Source organism: Tauraco erythrolophus, chromosome 1 (genome assembly GCF_009769465.1).
Source record: "Tauraco erythrolophus isolate bTauEry1 chromosome 1, bTauEry1.pri, whole genome shotgun sequence".
NCBI lineage: Eukaryota > Metazoa > Chordata > Aves > Musophagiformes > Musophagidae > Tauraco > Tauraco erythrolophus.
The window spans coordinates 51,431,848-51,450,433 of record NC_141465.1 but is presented as its reverse complement, the minus strand read 5'-3'; the positions used below and the strand labels follow the sequence as shown (position 1 = coordinate 51,450,433).

Here is an 18,586-nt window from a genome sequence, read left to right as displayed (position 1 = left end):
ACCACAACTGTACACTAATCACAAAAGTGGCTTGTGAGGAGGGTTTACATGCTGTGGTAAATAAGACAGTATAGAAATGATGTTGAGGTCAGATTTGGTCTCAGAGGGAGACTACTCAGTACTTGAAAGAAGAAAAAGTCCTATGACAAGCGGATGTGGATGATGGGTACAAAAAAATAAAAATCAGATGCTTAGTAACAAACAGGTGTTTCTGTATTTTGTGAATACAGGTCTGGAATTCTGTCATGAGACAATGTTCCTCAGTGCAAACTCTATCAATCATGATTATACATAACTAGTTAGCACATAGTTCTCCCTTGCCTGTGGCCAGTAACAGTCTGTTTTCATAAAGCCTGGATGGACCTATGAGACTGCATTTCCTATTTATAATTCCTATATTCGTATGGGGGGCGTAAGTACAGGCACCATTTATTTAGGTAACTGCCTTGAGAGATCAGGCAAGAGATAAAATGCTTTCTTTTTACATAACTTCCTACTGTGCTGGCAGAAAAGAACAGGATTATAAAAAACCCCAGTTTCTAAACGTGGTGCAAACTCTTAGCACTAATCCTTTCTCTTTGCCAAAACTTTTCTTACTGTCATATACATGATTATTTAACTTAAGTATTTTCTCACTGAAAGTTACTGTTAGTGTTTTTCCAGCCATCGTGCTGAGGAGGGAGGAAACAGTGTAACAGCTCCAACTTAATGGTTCCTTATCATATGAATGAGAATGCTTTACCTCAGGTATGTTTCTGTTGCTTTCATGTATATAGCACCGCCCCCCTCGAAAAAAAAAAGAAACCCAAACAGTTGATTAACTAAGATTAGATGACATTATCAAAATGCTGTGCAATGCAATGCAGTTTTTATGAAATAATACTGCAAAGACCATTTTCATTTGCCACCCTGCCAATAAAGGTAGCCTTATCGTGATCATGTAGTTTTCTCCTAAATCATTTCAAGTATACTCTACAGGCGTCCATACTCATCATTCTACAGTTTATTTAAGGTAAATATTGCAACCTTTATATCGTGTTCTTTTTCTCATGGAATATTTTACAGTGACAGCTTAGCAGTAAGCGTAAATGACAAAGAAATAAGGATTGACTGTACATTTAAAGCACATACACATGGGGTACCTTTTATAGAAACTATGCAAAATGTACTTCCTGGAACAGCATGCCACTTCCTTTGGAAATTACTTTTCAGACATTTAAAAAAAAAAACACCCAAGAAGATGGCTTACACAGATTATCTGCAAAAAGAAACAGACTACTTAAAAGATTGTGAAACCAACCAAAATATTAGGTACATATGCATGCCAAATGACATATTTAAAAATTAGTTTTGGATAATAAGTTTTGCAAAAGGGTCCCTAACCACATTTTAGAATGGAATAGTAGTATGACAGGCCAAATAATGCCTTTCTGAAACCTCAGCAAATAGTTTCACAGTTCAAAGATGCTACTCTATTTTCGAAAAGAAAATTTCAGCCCTTGCAGAGATAATGGAAAGAGATGGGCTTAAACATGTAAATTTAATTTGTTTGTTTGTTTGTTTTTCACATGTGTGAATTAGAATTAAAGTCAGAGCAGACATAGCTGTTCTGGTCTACTTCATTTGGTCATTTCCTTGATGCAACACTACAACTAAACATGTATTGCACTAAACATCTGGTAAATTTGAAATTTTAAGCTTTAGAACTTCAAGGTTTTCTCTCTAAACTTCTTGAAATACTGAAGACAGCTTTGCTGATACATCCTCTTTTCTTTCTACTGAGCACTTCCCTTGACAATACATACATTATACATTACAATATAAATATAGACCTGATTTAGTATCATGAAGAGTAAAGTTAGTCTAGTAGTCTGCAGATCAAGTTCTCTAGCAAAGGACTGGAAGTAGAGAAGTTTGTAACAAACTTAACCACTGAGGCCCTACAGTCAAGAACTGCCTTTCACCCACATTAAACAGCATGACTGGAGATGTCTTTTGCGTTCAGATCTGATGGCCTCCCGCCCTGTGCAAGAGGCTCCCATTTTGCACGCACATTGACACCTACATGTCTCAGTTTGTACATTTCAGCCCCTGACATTTTTAAACTTAGTTTTTGTAACACACAGAAGGAAATTCTTAAGATCCACATTTTAACTAGAGAAGTTTGGCTGTTCTTATCTACATCAGAAAAAAAAACTCCAAACCTTCTTCAGCATCCAATTTGTCAATCTTCAGAAAGATGAGTATCAAACATGCTGAGAACTAACTGGAAGAACTACAGTACAAATCATCAGGTAAGTATGGAAAAAGTCACTCAGGATAGCTAGTTACTCAGCTTAGAAGGTGTTTCTTCCCAAGAAACTGTACTTTCCTCTCAAAGGCACTGGATCGAATAGGAGAATTGAGTTCATAAAATGGATTCATTGCAAACTGAGGAAAGAAGAAAATCTCAATAAGCACAATGTCCAGCACTGGAAAATGTTATTTCAAATGGCAACGATTATTAACTTTCAGCCTATTTAGCGCCACTTAAGAGCACAGAGCTTCTAAACAGTCACGTGCTTTCCAGGCCCTTACGTTCTCCCCATATATGTGCACAGCCCTCCCTTAGTACCAGCTCCTCACAACAAATCCATCATGACACTGGTGGAAATGTCAGTTTTGGAAATCAGCATCATTCGAGTCCCGTCAGGAGGCCGAGATGGCGATTCTCCCCTCAGTGCTTGCGACTGCCCCACCTAGTGGAAGTACCGCCAGGCTGTGAGGCCAGGCTTCTGCACAATGCTCCTGCTTTCGTTACCGCCATGAATGACACAGCACTGCCAAAAAGTCACTGGACTAAAATGAAATAAATTCTGAAAAAGTGTAATTTATAAAAATCTATTCTGTTAATGGAAACGACAACCTCTATATCACACATTATCAATCTGGCTAACGTGGACAGCACTGGTGTTCCTCCACTTACAGAATCATAGATTGGTTTGGGCTGGAAGGGACCTTAAAGATCTAGTTCCAACCCCCCTGCCATGGGCAGGGAAACCCCCCACTACACCAGGTTGCGCAAAGCCTCATCCAACCTGGCCTTGAACACTTCCAGGGGTGGGGCATCTACAACTTCTCTGGGCAACCTGTTACAGTGCCTCACCACTCTCTGAGTGAAAAATTTCTTCCTTAGATCAAATCTAAATCTGCCCTCTTTCAGTTTAAAGCCATTACCCCTTGTCCTATCACTACACGCCCTTGTAAAAAGTCCCTCTCCAGCTTTCCCGTAGGCTCCCTTCAGGTACTGGAAGGCTGCTATAAGATCACCCCGGAGCCTCCTCTTCTCCAGGCTGAACAGCCCCAACTCTCTCAGCCTGTCTTCATAGCAGAGGTGCTCCAGCCCTCGGATAATCTTCATGGTCCGCTTGCGGACCTGCTCCAACAGCTCCATGTCCTTCTTGTGTTGGGGACTCCAGAGCTGAATGCAGTATTCCAGGTGGGGTCTTACATAGGCTCCCAGGAGAAAACATGCTAACACAGGCATGCCTGGGCATGTACAGCAGAACACACTTAAAAGTACTGCAGTGAGACCATCAGAAATGGGTTCTTACCTTTATATACAAGTCATAAACGTCATTAAAGAAGTTCTTAATTCCGTCTTCTTGCCTTACATCATGAAGCATTATGAATCTCATATGTAAAACAATTAAGGAAAATTTAACTTTGACAAAGAAGAGAGACATTTAACATATCCTGAGATAAGCATTTACACCTAGTTCTGCATATACTTAAAATGTTTAGCTGTGCTGGAAATAACAGTGACTCTGTAGGAGGAAGCATTTAAAGAAGTAAGTGAAGCAGTGAAATTTAGAAAGCATTACCTTTATATTTAAAAATTCCCCTATTTGAAAATTATCACCTCTCTATTTAAGGTTATTCTTCTTAAAGCTATACAATTCTGAATGTGGATGACACTCTAAGCACCTCTGCCAAATATCCCTGAAGTTAAAATGACATTCGATGTTACTTGCTATGTACAACAAATGTTTCGCAACAAACACTTCAAAGGAATATCTGTACATAAGATCAAGCTTTGACCCTGCATTTTCAAGATGGGTGTGATTGATACCAACCATGTTTATCTCTCCTCCTCCTCCTCTCTAGTGCTATCAAAGGGATGGGACCAGAGAATTATATAAGCTTGCTCGGACCCTCTCATACCTCCTTCCTCTAATCCATGTGAGGTCCACATTTCATTAGGCTATTTCAGCTCCTCCAAAAGGAAAAAACAACCTTTCCAGTTGGTGCCAGTTTTAAACAACTGCTGTGCCTGCCAACTTACATAATCCTGAAGCTGGTGACTCTCTCTGACAATAATAGTCGTGAACAGCCAGAGAAATCTGTTCCAAACTCATTTTATTTAACTTGTCACTTTCTGGCAAAAGGCTTTTCCTATATAAATATAAGGAAAGAGAAGAGGGAAGGATATGTCCAGCTGTGACAAAAGCAGAAACAAACCATTCGTTAAACTTGTCCACAGTCTTCAGATACATGTTGTTAGAAAGCCACATGTTCTCATCTACTAGGTCAAGAGCAGCATGGGCAATGAACTGGTTGAGATGGCGATGATCATCCTAATGTATTTCCAGAAGACAGAGAATTAGTAATTCAGTGAAAGGAGTGAAATATAAACAATAATTTGTTCAAGTGGCTAAACAATACTGCTCAAGTTACGTAAAGTTAAAAAACCCTTCGTTTCTGCCATCCTGTAATTAAGTGAAACTAGTATATATTGTCACGGTACTCAGTTTCAAGGAAGAAAGAAGGTCATAATAAAAAGGTTGTCATAAAAACAATCTTGAGAGCAGTAAAACCAACAAAGCTTACATTTATAGCTCAAGAATGAATTTAAGCATGAATTCTTTTTGCTTTTTCTCTGCTTTCCAGTCACCTGTTTTCGTGACTTTTACAGCAATTTAGCATTTTTTGGACCGTAATGTCTCCGTCAAATTTGGCAGAAATTTAACAGGTTACAATGCATAAAAATTGAGGCACAGATGGGGAAAGCAGAGAGGTACAGAGGACAGATACACTGATAACATTATCACCTAAAGATTCTGTTTTTTTCAGGTTATTTGCCTAGAAATACAGGATTTTTTTACTGTTTTGGGGGGTTTTCTTTTTCCTAAGAGCCTAGTGCAGAAAAACATCCTGCAACTGGCATTAAATATATGCTTGCAGACATAAGTTGCACCTCTTCCTATAATAAACATGAATGGCCTTCATAGAGTAATCACAGCATTTGGCCCTAACACTACTAGAGTCGAGTGAGGAAAGAGCTATTTACTTTGCATACTAACTAGAACATTGGAGGACATCTCCCAAGGTTTCTCCATACTGTCAGCTTCTATTAGACTGGAAACATAAGTAGTTTTGCACTGTTTCTCATAATACAGGCATGCTTATTAAAGCCACTCTCGCACCTCTCAGTGCACTATGTTTTTCCCCCAAATCAAGTCTGGCTCAGGGCATTAACGGCTTTGCAAGTTCCATTAAACCCTACCGAGGAAGAGACTTAAGTAGTGAAGTTTAAGGGGCAAGAAATGGTGCTGATTTACTACCTACATTATGCAAACCACTTACTTCAGGCAGCTGTGCATCTGCGCTGAATGCACTCCTAAACGGCATGTCTCAGACACGGAAGCGATAGTTGCCAAAATGTATCAATGCCTACTAGTTCTCCTTCAGTGCACACCAAGTTTAGATTCTCTCTTAGGAGAGAATTTAGTATTTCAACCTCAGTCAGACAAGAAGCTTACTCGTACCAGTTAATTCCATTAGCAGAATGTAGGAAATGAATTTTTCCACTATCTCACACATCCTCACGCTCACCAAGTCCAGTCCGACAAGTCTTATTTACGATTTTTTGTGGGACGCTAGTTCAAAATACAGACGACATCATGCTGTTCAAATCAGTGACAGCATATACTTCCATTTTTGGACATACAGATCCACACACTTTTATTCTGAAGTCTGTTTTTTCTTTGGTGTAATACCACAATGGATAGATTTATTATTTTTCCACTGGAAACACTACTTACTGAGTTGTCTTACATTTCTCACATTTTCAGACTTATATTTCTCAATACAAGTTTTAAACCTTTCTTCATTATAAGCAAGTAGGATTACTGAAGATGATTTAAAAAAAGATTTTTTCATAGCACAAAGGCCTGAATGGAGCTTTCAAATTTATGTTCCTTACTTTACCTTATTACTGTATAAAGATGCCTTAAAATAGAGAATGACAGTAAGTAGCATTAAATAATAAACAGTTATTATAAAAGCTCTACACACTAAAGCAATGACCGAAGCATGACTAGCATATATATTCTTCACCATACAGCATCAAATACTTAAGGAAACCATGTTTTAGGAAAAACAAGTATGATCTGGCAAAGAATTTTTAAAAGACTCAAGAACTCCAGAGTTCTACTCCCTATGAAAAAGTTTCTGTAAAAAAAACCCAGGAAACACTTCTAGTGTTTTAGTAACACTTTTAACCACATGCTTGTCATGCTTCTAACACACTGTAAAATTATCAAAGAAAATGCACCGTAATTACAACATTGGAGTATTACAGGGTAAAAAACACACCTTGGACTCTACTTTTCCAGGAGGCAAAAATTCCATTTCAAATATGGGATTATCATGATGACCAACTATCACAAAGTAGAAGCTTCCAGACATGCTTCAATATAGTGCTCCTTGAAAAAAAAAATAAAATATATAAGACATGCTTTACTGATGACCCTATACACAAACTCTTAATCCATCTCAAAGTCTTCCTAAAAATCAGCCTACTTACTTCATATTTACCGTAGATTAAAGAGAGATACCAACACCTTTTAAGGTATGTGCATTTCTACTTAAAAAAGGCAGAAAGAAATTCCTTATTAAGTGGAACATCTCCTGGGAGCGAATCTAGTCACTAATACCTAAAAAGTCTTGCTCTACAACTGACTGATGATTTATCCCGACAACCCTCCTAGTGTCCTGGACGGCAACCATCCCATGAAGTAACGTGGTGCATCATCCTCTGAAGAACCTTCTCTCATCTGTCCCTGCCCAGAGGCCCTACAAACAGGCAGCAGAAAGGGCAAGGGTGCCAGACGACAGCCACCGTCCTCCCTCGCACAGAGCGCCCGCGGGACAGTCCCACAGCCCGGCTCTATCCCCGGGGACTCCTGAGTTACCCGGGGGGACGACTGACCCCTCTCGCCGCGCCCCAGCGCCCAGAGGCCCGCCCGGGCTCCCGGCGGCTCCTCTCTGCACCGCCGGGGCTGCCGTCTGCAGGGGAAGGGCTGGACGCCACGGGGGCTGCCCGCACAACGGAGGAAAGGAGGGGAAGAGGGGAGGAAAAAGGAGGAAAGGAGGAAAGGAGGAAAGGAGGAAAGGAGGAGTGAGAAGAGAGTGGGTGTACGCCCGCCGCGGCCCGCCCGGGCCCGCCGCCTCACCCGCGACGCGATGCCTCCAACGGCTCCCAACGGCCGCCCGGAAGCGCTGCCCTCTGCCCGCCCCCACATCCGGCGCCCCCGTGACGCCTCAGCGGCCGCCGGGAGCCGGGCGGGAGGCGGCGCCGCTCTCGGCCTGGCGGCGGGCGGCTGGTCCCGGGGGGCGCCCGGAGCTGCTCGGGCTGGAACCAGAGCGTCGGGGCGCGGCGGGCTCGGGTCGGGACCTGCCGCCCTCCCCGCGGGTAGGGGGAGGCTGCCGCCGCCGCAAAGCCTGGGCCTGCCAGAGGGGGAGGCGGGGGCAGCTCGGTCGCTCGCTGTCTCGCTGGGAATCAATAATAGGAATCAATAATACCCCTTTTTTTTTCTTTCTTTCTTTTTTTTTTTTTTTTTTTTTTTTTTTTTTCTGGTGTTGTAGGGCAGGATGGCTTCAGTTGAAAGGGAGACGCTGTCCCAGGATGAGCTCCGGAAAAGGCTCTATCAGACTTTTAAGAACCGAGGTGTGCTGGACACACTGAAGGTGTGTTTCATTTTCAGCAGGTGCTACCTGTGATTCGCTGTGCTACTTAACATCGAAAGCAGTGAAAGTCGCGCCGATTCAGTGTGTTTCCTACTTTCTCCAAATGTGTTGTTTTTACCACAGCCTAATTCGTATTTAGTGCTTGCGTTGTTTTTTTTTTTCTCGGAAACAGGGTGCTTCCTAAACAGAAGTGTTTTTCGTTGTCAGTTAGTCTTATAGTCTTTTTTCAGGAAGGTTAAAGGCCTGTATCGGGTCTTAGAAAATTTCCGTGCTTGAGAAAGAAGTCAAGCAGGGAAGAGAGGAATAAATGAGAACACACAATATTGGAAAGGACCTCTTAGGGTGCAGAGTCTGTTTGTTACTGATTATAAGTAAATATGCTGTGCGAATTACCCTCCTGAAATATTCCAGTTCTGTTTTAAAACTATTTGAGTTGTTTTCTCCTTGTCCGCTCATTGAGGAGAATGTTTTAGAGTATGATTGTGTCGAGAGTGAAACTTTATTCTGTTTTGGAGCCCGGGTTTGTTTATGGTTACTCTGGCCTTTTTTCTTGTGCTGAAAGTGTCCTTCAGTTTAAGTAGCTCTTGCTCCTCTTAATGAATTTACAGGCAGCAGCATACCTTCTCTTCAGCATTCTGTTCTACAATGCTAAGCAAGCCAAGATGCAGTAGTCTCATTGCTGGTTATCCCAGTAGTCTTCTGCATCACTTCGAAGTCTTTCCCCCCTTTTTTTAAAGGAAGTAGATCATGATTGTTGTGAGCTTTCCAGACAAAGTTTAGAATGGTATTAATTCTTCCCTATTTTTGTGGGAAAGTCTGTGGAAGACTGCATCTGTCTCTTTTTGATGCATGTTACACCTGTAGCACTAGTAATGGCTTGATTGACACATCCACATCTTGCTGTGTCCAAACAATAGATCCCCTGTGTTACAGCAGAAATTCATATTGGGCCTTAAATGCTGAAATGTTGTATTTTGTGCAGTTTCAGTTTTGCTAGTCTTTAAACATCATCGGATTGCATTTTTTGGAGCTTTTCTGAGCTGAAGAATTAACAGAGTTGGGTTTCTTATGGATTCCTGCAAACACTGTTACATCTTCTAATGAGAATGCTCTCAAGTTTCTTGTAGTCTTTCTTATCTGACTGCTTCTGCAGGGCGGATCTGGAGCTACAGATATGCTGAATAGCCAACATAGAACAACTGATTTCTGCCTTCTTTTCCCATAGTAGGGGCAGGGATTTAGCCCTGGGTTTTCCACCTGCCTTTTTTCATGAGGCGTATAAGAAGTGCTTGGTCTCAGTTGTTTTTGAGACCACCTGATCTGTCAAAGTGGGTTGAAACTGGACAAGTTCAGAAATTAGTAAGGAGAACAATTTTTTCAGTTGTCTTCATTGCTCTCTATTGTCAGCCTAATTTCTGTAGAAAGCTGCGCTAAAATATCAGGCAAGTGTGATGATCTAGCTTTGTTGTTTTGGTAAGCATTTAGCGTTTCACCCCATTTTTTGGTGACACACTATTTCTTTAATCTACTTTGTCACTGTTGCATGCCTGCTGTTGACAGCTGAAAATGCTATTTCTGTCATGATCTTTTAGTATGTTATAAACAATTTTTATAATTATGTAGTGAAAATTAGTATTCCTTTTACAGGAGGGAGACTTTCTGATTTTAAGTTACTTTTTTTCTCTATTGTATCTCACAGAATGCAAATAAATAATAAGAAAACCAATTCAGTTGTTATTAGTGCCTGTAAACTTTTTCGATTAGTACACTTTTGCTTCCTGACAAAATAATTGATATTAAAGACATTGAATTTCCTGTTTATTTTCCCATCTGCTTTTGTAATGACATTGGCAGCTTCTTGATGTGAGACTCAGAAGAGGAGCAGTGAGTTTTCCGTGTACACCTGAACTTGAGGACACATCAGGAAGGCTTTGTTTAAGCCAGAGAGAAGGAGAACAGGAAAGCAGTGATCTAAAAATGAAGCTGGGGGTACTAGAGTGGCGTTTATGTGAGTTCTTGACTGAGAACAATACTTCTTTTCAGTTCTACATTTGATGCATCTTGAGGGAAAGTCAAAGATCACTGTAGCCACCGTTAAGAGTGTTTTGAAGAAAGGCATGGTGTCCTAAGCACTTTTGTAAATTTTGCCAAAGTTAGCCTGCCCGTTTCAGTTACGTAGGTTGTAGTATAACATGCACAAGTAAACTGAGACTCCCTGTCAATTTTGAAAAATAAAAACGCTTGTTGAATAACATGTAAACTGAGAATATAATGTCTTTTCTGTACCAGACACAGCTCCGAAACCAGCTAATCCATGAACTAATGCACCCAATTTTAAGTGGAGAACTTCAGCCACGGGCTGTTCCAAATGATGACAGTTCACTTTTGATCACAGCTTCCAACAGTTTGGTGGCAGATCATCTACAGAGATGTGGCTATGAGTATGCACTTTCTGTTTTCTTTCCGGAAAGTGGATTAGAGAAGAAGAAGGTAAGTCCAGTAATGTACCTCTTCTACGACTTCTAGGAGCTTTGCTTTCTAGGGGTTGTTATATTCTAAGCTGGCCTCTTGTTAGACCATTCAGTTCCTTGAAAGTGTGGTTCATGGTCAATTTAAGCAAATCTAACTAGAAGCTGTGGCTTAAAAGGGTAGTCCTTGACCTCTCTTTGTTTCTCCTCTATGAGCATGTGATAGGGTGAAGTTGTTTCTAACTGAAAATTAATATTTTGACCTACTAAGTGGTTAGTCATGATTTGGGTTAATGAGCTCATGCGATTTGTACGATACATCAAGGACAGTAGCAAGAGCCTGTATCCAAGGTGAGGAGGAAACAAAACTATCTCTTTACACAGCTTCAGTTGGTCATGAAACTGCACACTGGCTGCCGTATGTCTTTGGTTATGGAGATAAGTAAATGTAGTACTAGAACAGCAGGCCTCTGAAAATGGTTGTGCAAGGCAATAAATAGACCTTTCTCAAATGAAAAACACTCTACAACTGTAAAATAGTGCTTATGATGTATTTGAAATGTTTTGAGGTAGTTAATCTTTTCTAACTTATCTTCCCCCCTCCCCCCCGCCAAAAGCTGTGGACTCTGCAAGATCTTCTTCAATTAATGAGGATCAATCCAAAATCCAGTCTTTACAAATCACTGGTAAAGTTACTTTGATTTTGAAAATAAGCTTAAATTACAGTTGTGATGAAATAGACTGGCTAGAACATCTTTTCTTTCTTACAGACTTCAGGAACTCAGAAGGAAAATAAAGGTACGAGATGCTTATACCTGATGCAGACAAGGATAATTGTGTCAGCGTCATATTTATTAAGATACGAGCAATAGAAATTCAAGATTCTTGAGTGTATGTTGGTGTGGAATAATATGGAACCAGTAAGATTTTGAAACTTGCAGTACATCAGGATGATAAATATTATATTTCAGGATTATCCAGCTCCTATTTGTGGTGGGTTGAATGTTAATATTCGCCTACAAAACAAATGACTTGAACATTAGAAATATGAAAAAAAGTCTGTAATCAAGTATTAAATATAACGCTCTTTGGAAGCTTTTCACCCTAACTTTGACAAGCTCAAATTTTGGTTTGTGTTTATAACTGACTCTATTAGCTTGCATAATGTACTTCAAAAACTAGTTAAAAATATAATTGACTTTGCATCAGTTTATATAGCAAATGATTCTTATGTCTGTATGATGAAACCTAGCTATATTGTATAGCCTAAAGTAGCTTGATCTTCAGAAACCTCTGTTGCCTAATGACCTCATAATTAAAATAGTAGTTATCTGTTCTCTCAAATGACCTTGGAAGTCAAAGAAACAAAGAGAAATGGATGAAAGGATAAGTTGCAAAAGGACAGCTTTTGCAGAATGAGATAGACTGGAATATGCTTATAATAAAAATCTTAATAGTTTACTAGTATTGATTTGTACTTAAATACTTTGTTCTTTCCATAAATTGAATAGGTTTTATTGTACAGTGAAAATGACTTCATTAATTACAGGCTCAAAAATTCAGTTTTGTTGTGAAATCAGAACTAATATATTGGGTCTTGATAGGTTTTCTTATGCAGATTTTAATCGGACTTACAGAGCATCATCTAAGTAAGGAAACTCATGACACAGAAACTCAGACAACCTCAGTGCCTCCTTACAGAGAATCTCTTGGTAAGTGCAGTCTCTGCAAGCAAGTCTCCTCAAGCATTTTCATACTGGTAAACAGCAAAGATGTATAAATTGTATGAATGGTATTCATTCATCACTTAAATGCAGCCTAAAGTAATAATAAGTAAAGGTCATACCTATCACTAGTACATTGGATTTCTAACCTTTCTTAAAATAAGGCAAAATTCTTGTTATGATTTCTTTTTTTTTTTCTTTTTTAATCACTCAGATGTTTCCTTAGGCATTTAGCTAAGAACTGTAACATCTTAGATGGACTGTAAATGTTATGTGCTGAAATATGTTCTGGAAAACTTACTCGTAAATGCATGCCTTGCTTCTCTTTCTATTACAGTGTTTCAGTGAAAGTTAGCCGTAGATTGGGAGTTCTTGAGTTGTAATATGCATGCTGTTAGTAATACAAAAGACCTAAAAGTTGCATATAAAAGAAGTTTCCTGTCCATCCATCATAAAGAGGATGAATGACCATGTAATACCACAAATACCGCCTAAACAGCTCAGTGCCTCCCTCTAGGTGTATGTGGTGTGGCAAAGTGCTGACAAATGGCATTTCTGTGCTGCCTCTGCTGGTGTGCCACACAGGTCTTTCTATGACAGTGCTACTTAGGGGAACTAAAGAACTTCCTACAGAAAGACAGGTTCCTACACTCTTTGGCAGGGTAACTGTGGTGACTGCTTTTGAATTGTGATGGACATGTTGCTCTTTTTATAGCTGAGAAGCTTCAGCTGATTGATGAACAGTTTGCAGACTCTTATCCCCAGCATCAGAAATATGAATCTTTAGAAGTAAAACTTCATGAATATAGAAAAGAAATAGAGAAGCAGCTTCAAGCAGAAATGTGTCAAAAGGTATAACTCTGGTCATTGAATTTGAGGGAGACATTTGTTAATCTTGACTTTGCACGTTACAAACTTGTACTACCTAAGGTAAATTGAAAGAAAAGATCTAATAGTGAGTTAAAACAAACACAAAAGGCTACGTTCATGCAGTATTAATTGTTAATTTGATGATACAGCATGTGTATATTTCCATTCCTCTTTTTTCTTAAATGTGCACAGAATGTTAAGCTCTTTATTCTGATCTTAGTTTGTAACACAACTTTTTCTTATTTTGATTGCCTTAATTTGGTAAATTTTATTTGCTTTTTGAGTATTTTTTTTTTAATGGAGAAATATTTATTCTGCTTAGTCATACTATTCGTTTTCCTTCCCAGTTAATTTTTTGAAACTTCAGTTTCAATGTAGTGCATAGCGACTGAGAGGTGTGAATTGCTGCTGTGTAGCTTGACGGATAGTTGAGTTAATTTTTAATACTGATGGGAATTTTCATAGTACTTCAGAACATTACACAGAAACACAGAAATCATAACAGTATTATCAGTATTATGAATTATTTCTGAAAGTTTTTTTTTTCCTGTAATTGAAGACAACTCTTTTAGGGACTTGACCTTCATTTTGGGAGTAAAATTAGATTTTTTTTTTTTGGTCATGTAATCCATTGATAATCCTTATGTCTGAAAAATGAAGCAGAGAGAATACACTGCACTTCATTTAAATATGGATTTTTTTTTCTTGTAAATTTCTGTCAAGATCAATAGTTTATTTGGATAGAAAAATTTATCTGTAGTTCATTTAAAGATGTTTTTTCCCATGATTTTCTGTCACAATCAATAGTTTATTTGGATAAAAAAATGATAATCTGATAGTCAGTTAATAGACACACTTTTAAAGGCACTCATCTGCATATAAACTGTTTGAGGAAATCAATTTAGTCATATTTATTTATCTAGACAAGTAGAAGGATGGAGAGTTAAAACTGCCAATATGTTTTACCTTCACTTTTCATTTAGTCTTCATTCCCCAACAGGCACTGTCTTTTTAGTGTGTAAACCATGTGAATACGTGTGTTACTGAGTTTGCCTCAGTTTAAGCAAAGCATTTGCAACAAAGGAGATTGGAATCTTAACCAAATATAAATCACTTCCAAATGCAGTTAACTTTTCATGGATTCCTTAGCAATGTGACGCGAGTTACTGTAAGGCATTTCTAATCCAATTTGTGTGTGTACAAATGGTGATGTACTGTCTCACCATTTCTTTATTTTTCTGGAAAATTTATGCCCACAGACCTGGATTCCAGGATAAGGCATTCCGATCATGCTTTTGCCTTCTCTTTAACCTCCTTGTTTTTTCCGGTCTCTCAATTTTTTCTGTCATCCTCTTTTTATTCTTTTGCTCATTTTTTCTTCTGTTTTTTTTTTTTTTTTCTATGCTTGCTTTTCATTTTCTTCCAAATTTCTATTATAATTCTTTCTAATTCTGTTTATTCCTGCATACATTGCACTTTGCACATTGTACGGAGGCACATTCCCTACAATTCTTCTGCGCAGCTGCAAGATGCATACTTTCCTGTTTGTATGCGTTTATTTTTTTCCAGTTGTGCTAAGAACTCTGTGAGTCAGAACTTCATTCTGTAACTCTTTTTATGTGCAGTTACACATTCTGCATTTTTAACATGTTCAGTCTTTTTTTTTTTTTTTATCCAGATGAATTTCTGTTGTTCCTGAGTGATTCAGGATGGGTCTGCTTCTGCCATTTCTTGCATCACCAGTCAAAAATGGTTCTTTGGGAAGGGACAAGAATAGAGACAGTGTCAGAGGAGGGATTAAAGAGTGTGTCTGTTCCTTAATTGCAAGCAGAGCATCACTCCTGCAGTGTGCTTTTCTCCATAGGCCTCTGTTTTGCTTTTGTCTAAAGCTAGTAGTTTTATGTAAAATCTGCTTTGGGATACCAGATAAATGCATGAAAACTATATGAGGCATGCAGATACTATGTGCTGCTAAAATACTTTTATCACAGTAATTTAATTTCATTGAACTATCCTGTATTTCATAACAGGAATTTCTAAGCGAAGTTTAGAATTGTCTGAGGAGGGATTGTCTTTGTCAATTTGAAGATGGCCCTACTTAAGCCTCTCTTCCTCCTTTCTGTAAAAGCTAGAACATTTTAAAGAAGTTGAAATAGCAAAGATTAAAATGGAGGAGAAATTGCAGACCCAGAAGGAAATATCTGAGCTACGTCATGAGTTAGAGAGGACACATCAGGCAAAGTCTGAAGCCTTGATCTCTCGTGAAAAGAATGCTATTGAGAGGCTTCAAAAACAGCAAGAGGTAAAATTCCAAATATTTTTTCTTAATCTAGTACAAAATGATTCAGTGAGTTGATTAAACTGTTCTTTTATCTTTGGGAGATTTACCTTCAGATCTTACTTGTATTATAACTTTATGCCCAGGAGATATGGTTTGACAAACTGTTCCATTTTTTTGCCCCAGGATCAGCAGCTGAGTCTTTCAGCACTGTCAAATGCGTAAGACTTGCAAAATTGATATCACCACCTGTAAAACGAAATCATATTTTTCTTTTTCTTAGACACTTATTATTTCTTTGGAGAGAAATATTGCCTTGTGTGCTTAAGGACAAGAAAAGCTATTTTTTATTAATAAGAAGATATGTGACTTTTGGTATTCACGTGCTTATAATGTGAAAAAAAAAAAACTTTTACAATTTGTTTGATTTCTATAAGTTAAACTGCAAAAACTCAAGGAATGCTGGTTGACTCAATTTCTGTTTTAAATCTTGTTTTGTCAGGTTTTTTTTTATTTATTTTTTCAATTTTGTTTTGATGAAGAACATACAAAACTATTGTTTGTTTTAAAAATTCATATATCTGAACATGTTTATTCTGTAGACTTTTTAAAACAGTTTTTCCTTTTACATAGATTTTAATCAGTGCTATTTCTTAAGAGAAAAATGTTTACAGGTAGCCAGTAGTGACTCCATCTAAAACATTTTTACTCAGAGTAAAAGGAGAAAGGGAATAAAAAAAAATTAATTACAATCGATTCCGATATTATTTCAAATTATGACTAGGTAAATAATATTTACTGGAGTAAGACCAATTCTTGAAAAAGATCCTTAAGAGTTTGAACATATTAAATAGTAGATTCCTATATAAAGTGTGAAGTAAAACTTGTGATAATATTTTGTGATTCAGATAGAAGCAAAGGAAGTATACGCTCAGAGACAAAGTCTGCTGAAAGATATTGAAGTCATAAGGACCAGAGAGGTGGAACTGAAGCAAAGAATTGAGGCATTTGAAGTGTAAGTTGCTGAAGGGCATATACAATGCTAAATGATGCTATTGTTCTTATTCTGGAAAGCATGCTTCCAGATGTTGCTGCTGCTATGATGTTGTAATAGATTATGTATCCCTGGAGTTGTGTTTTCCATTTTGAGCAGTACTGTATATTGTCTCTATTAGCAGGGATACCCTGTATAAAAAGTAGTTTTGGGTTTTTTTCCTATTCGTCCTCATCTGACCAAAATAGCGCAGTGTAACTTTGGAGGCAAGGAACCAGATGTTTGCTTTGAAGTGCTTAAATTAAAAAAAAACCCACACAAACCACAACGAAAAAACCCAAAACCAACCAACCAACCAACCAAAAAGCCCACAACCAAGCAACACAGTAGGTAATCCTAACGCTCATGTTGCCCAGAGAAGTTGTGGATGCCCCATCCCTGGAAGTGTTCAAGGCCAGGTTGGATGAGGCTTTGAGCAACCTGGTGTAGTGGAGGGTTTCCCTGCCCATGGCAGGGGGGTTGGAACTAGATGATCTTTGAGGTCCCTTCCAAAGCAAACCATTCTATGATTCTGTGTATGATATTTTGCAAATTTTGTCTGAGGAGGGATTGTCTTTGTCAAAACCTGTGTTTTTTTTTTTTAACTTGTCTTTAGTAAGATCAATTTTCTTTGGTTAAATAAAAAAATAACTAAACCACTTTTTGCCAGATTTTCAATACTACTCGATATCATTACTTTGTCATCTGTTTTTATAGCAGAATGAGTAGTATCCCGCTAACAAAAACTTTTATATTTTTTTAACAAGCCAGCAGAGGGTGCTGGTAGAGTAGCATGCTCAGCACTATCTTCTCTGAAGGCTTTCTGGTTTGGGAGGCTGAGCTAGGGTTACCCCGGGGTAGCTGCATAATTGATTGGTACTGGATTTTAAATAGGGCAATTTAGTTTGTGTCACATCTCCTTGTTCTTAATGCATTACAATGACAGATTCTAATGATAATTTTAAATTGCTACACGGTTCCAAGCAAGCACATTACCCTTTGATGCCTGTAAATGTTATTAAAAAAAAAAACCCAAAACCTAAAGTTTTGACTTTATAACTGGTCATTGTCTGTATATTTTTGGATATTTCAGCACTCAAAAACTTCAGGAAGAGAAAAATAAAGCTATTGATGATGCACTTCGACGTCGGGAGGTTGCTGTGAAGAACGTAGAGGAAACATATGACCAAAAGCTTAAGACTGAACTCTTAAAGTAAATTTTTCTTTTAATAGGACACATGTTAATTCCTATGAAAATAGAATAATAAATTCTATAGGATTTGTTTTGAAAAGTGTAACAAAGCAAGGACTTTGAAAATGTGCACTTACATTTTTGTTTTTATCAGCTTGAATTCTTTACATTATTGATTAGCTCTTTGCTAGTGATACAAAGTGGTCTGTCAGGTTCAAAAAAAGGTTTGCTGTAGAAAATAATTATCTTTTGATTATAGGTTACATTATTGTTGTAGTTTTAATTCTGTATTGTTATCTGGGAAAGAGATGTGACATCAGTTGTATGTTTAGACAAGAGAATGTGAAGCAGTATTAGTGACTTCCTTTGATGGCAATTAAAAGAACTGACCATTTTACGAATGCAGAAGAGGCACGAAGGTGAAATTAGCATTAAAGAGATGTTAGAGGTTTTTGGAAAAAGTGAGAGGCGCACTAGCCCGTTGTACAGATAGGTTGGCTCTTACCTTAACCCCTCCCCATTTTTGGAGATAGATTCTCTGTTATAGACCACCCTTCTGTTATTGACTACCATCTGCTTGAACATGGTTTCAGGGAATTTGCTTAGAAATGTTCTTTGAAAGCATAAGACATCATCTGTGACTGCTTTTGAGGTGTTTCAGTGCGTATATCCTAACTTTGCTGTGGTACTTTCTTGGAGTGCCTCGTTCTGTTGAAGGGTTACTTGATGCTTCAGTGCAGGCAGGTGCTCTTGGCATCTTATTGCTCATGTGTATTCGGTGGCATGAAACGGTCTTTCAGTTAGGCAGTTAAACCAAACAACTGATGTATCATTGCTTTTTATTGCAAACCGGTGAACAAGAATTATTATCTGTGTTAGTGTGTCTTTATGTAAGTTACAGAGGAAAGATGTAAGGAGTAGGTTTTGGCCAGAATGGTGCCTCAGCTGAAACAGGGTAGATTTGAGGATTTTATCAGAGAACAATGAAATGCAACTAGTTGACCCACCTTG

General features: G+C 38.3%; 2 protein-coding genes across 6 annotated transcripts in view; one reads left to right on the top strand and one right to left on the bottom strand.

Moving 5' to 3' along the window:
* Positions 1-985: 985 nt before the first annotated feature.
* Positions 986-7,534, bottom strand: TRAPPC2 (trafficking protein particle complex subunit 2). Its single transcript, XM_086619032.1, has 5 exons — positions 7,497-7,534; positions 6,637-6,746; positions 4,472-4,616; positions 3,594-3,679; positions 986-2,430 (listed from the first exon to the last, which is right to left on the bottom strand). Exons 2-5 carry the CDS (start codon positions 6,727-6,729, stop codon positions 2,332-2,334), a joined length of 423 nt encoding a protein of 140 aa, XP_086475158.1. The 5' UTR covers positions 6,730-6,746; positions 7,497-7,534; the 3' UTR covers positions 986-2,331.
* Positions 7,535-7,705: 171 nt separating this feature from the next.
* Positions 7,706-18,586, top strand: part of OFD1 (OFD1 centriole and centriolar satellite protein) — a 33,671-nt gene continuing 22,790 nt past the window's right edge. For 3 of the 5 annotated variants that reach the window (XM_086618986.1, XM_086618981.1, XM_086618993.1), the window contains exons 1-10: positions 7,706-7,735; positions 7,909-8,010; positions 10,300-10,500; positions 11,096-11,164; positions 11,249-11,276; positions 12,083-12,190; positions 12,918-13,054; positions 15,201-15,374; positions 16,259-16,365; positions 17,477-17,596. In XM_086618986.1, the coding sequence (XP_086475112.1) occupies positions 7,915-8,010; positions 10,300-10,500; positions 11,096-11,164; positions 11,249-11,276; positions 12,083-12,190; positions 12,918-13,054; positions 15,201-15,374; positions 16,259-16,365; positions 17,477-17,596 (1,040 nt within the window). In that variant the 5' untranslated portion in view covers positions 7,706-7,735; positions 7,909-7,914. The remainder of the gene's footprint in view (positions 7,736-7,908; positions 8,011-10,299; positions 10,501-11,095; positions 11,165-11,248; positions 11,277-12,082; positions 12,191-12,917; positions 13,055-15,200; positions 15,375-16,258; positions 16,366-17,476; positions 17,597-18,586) is intronic. The other 2 variants (XM_086619002.1, XM_086619008.1) reach the window with 2 other exon arrangements.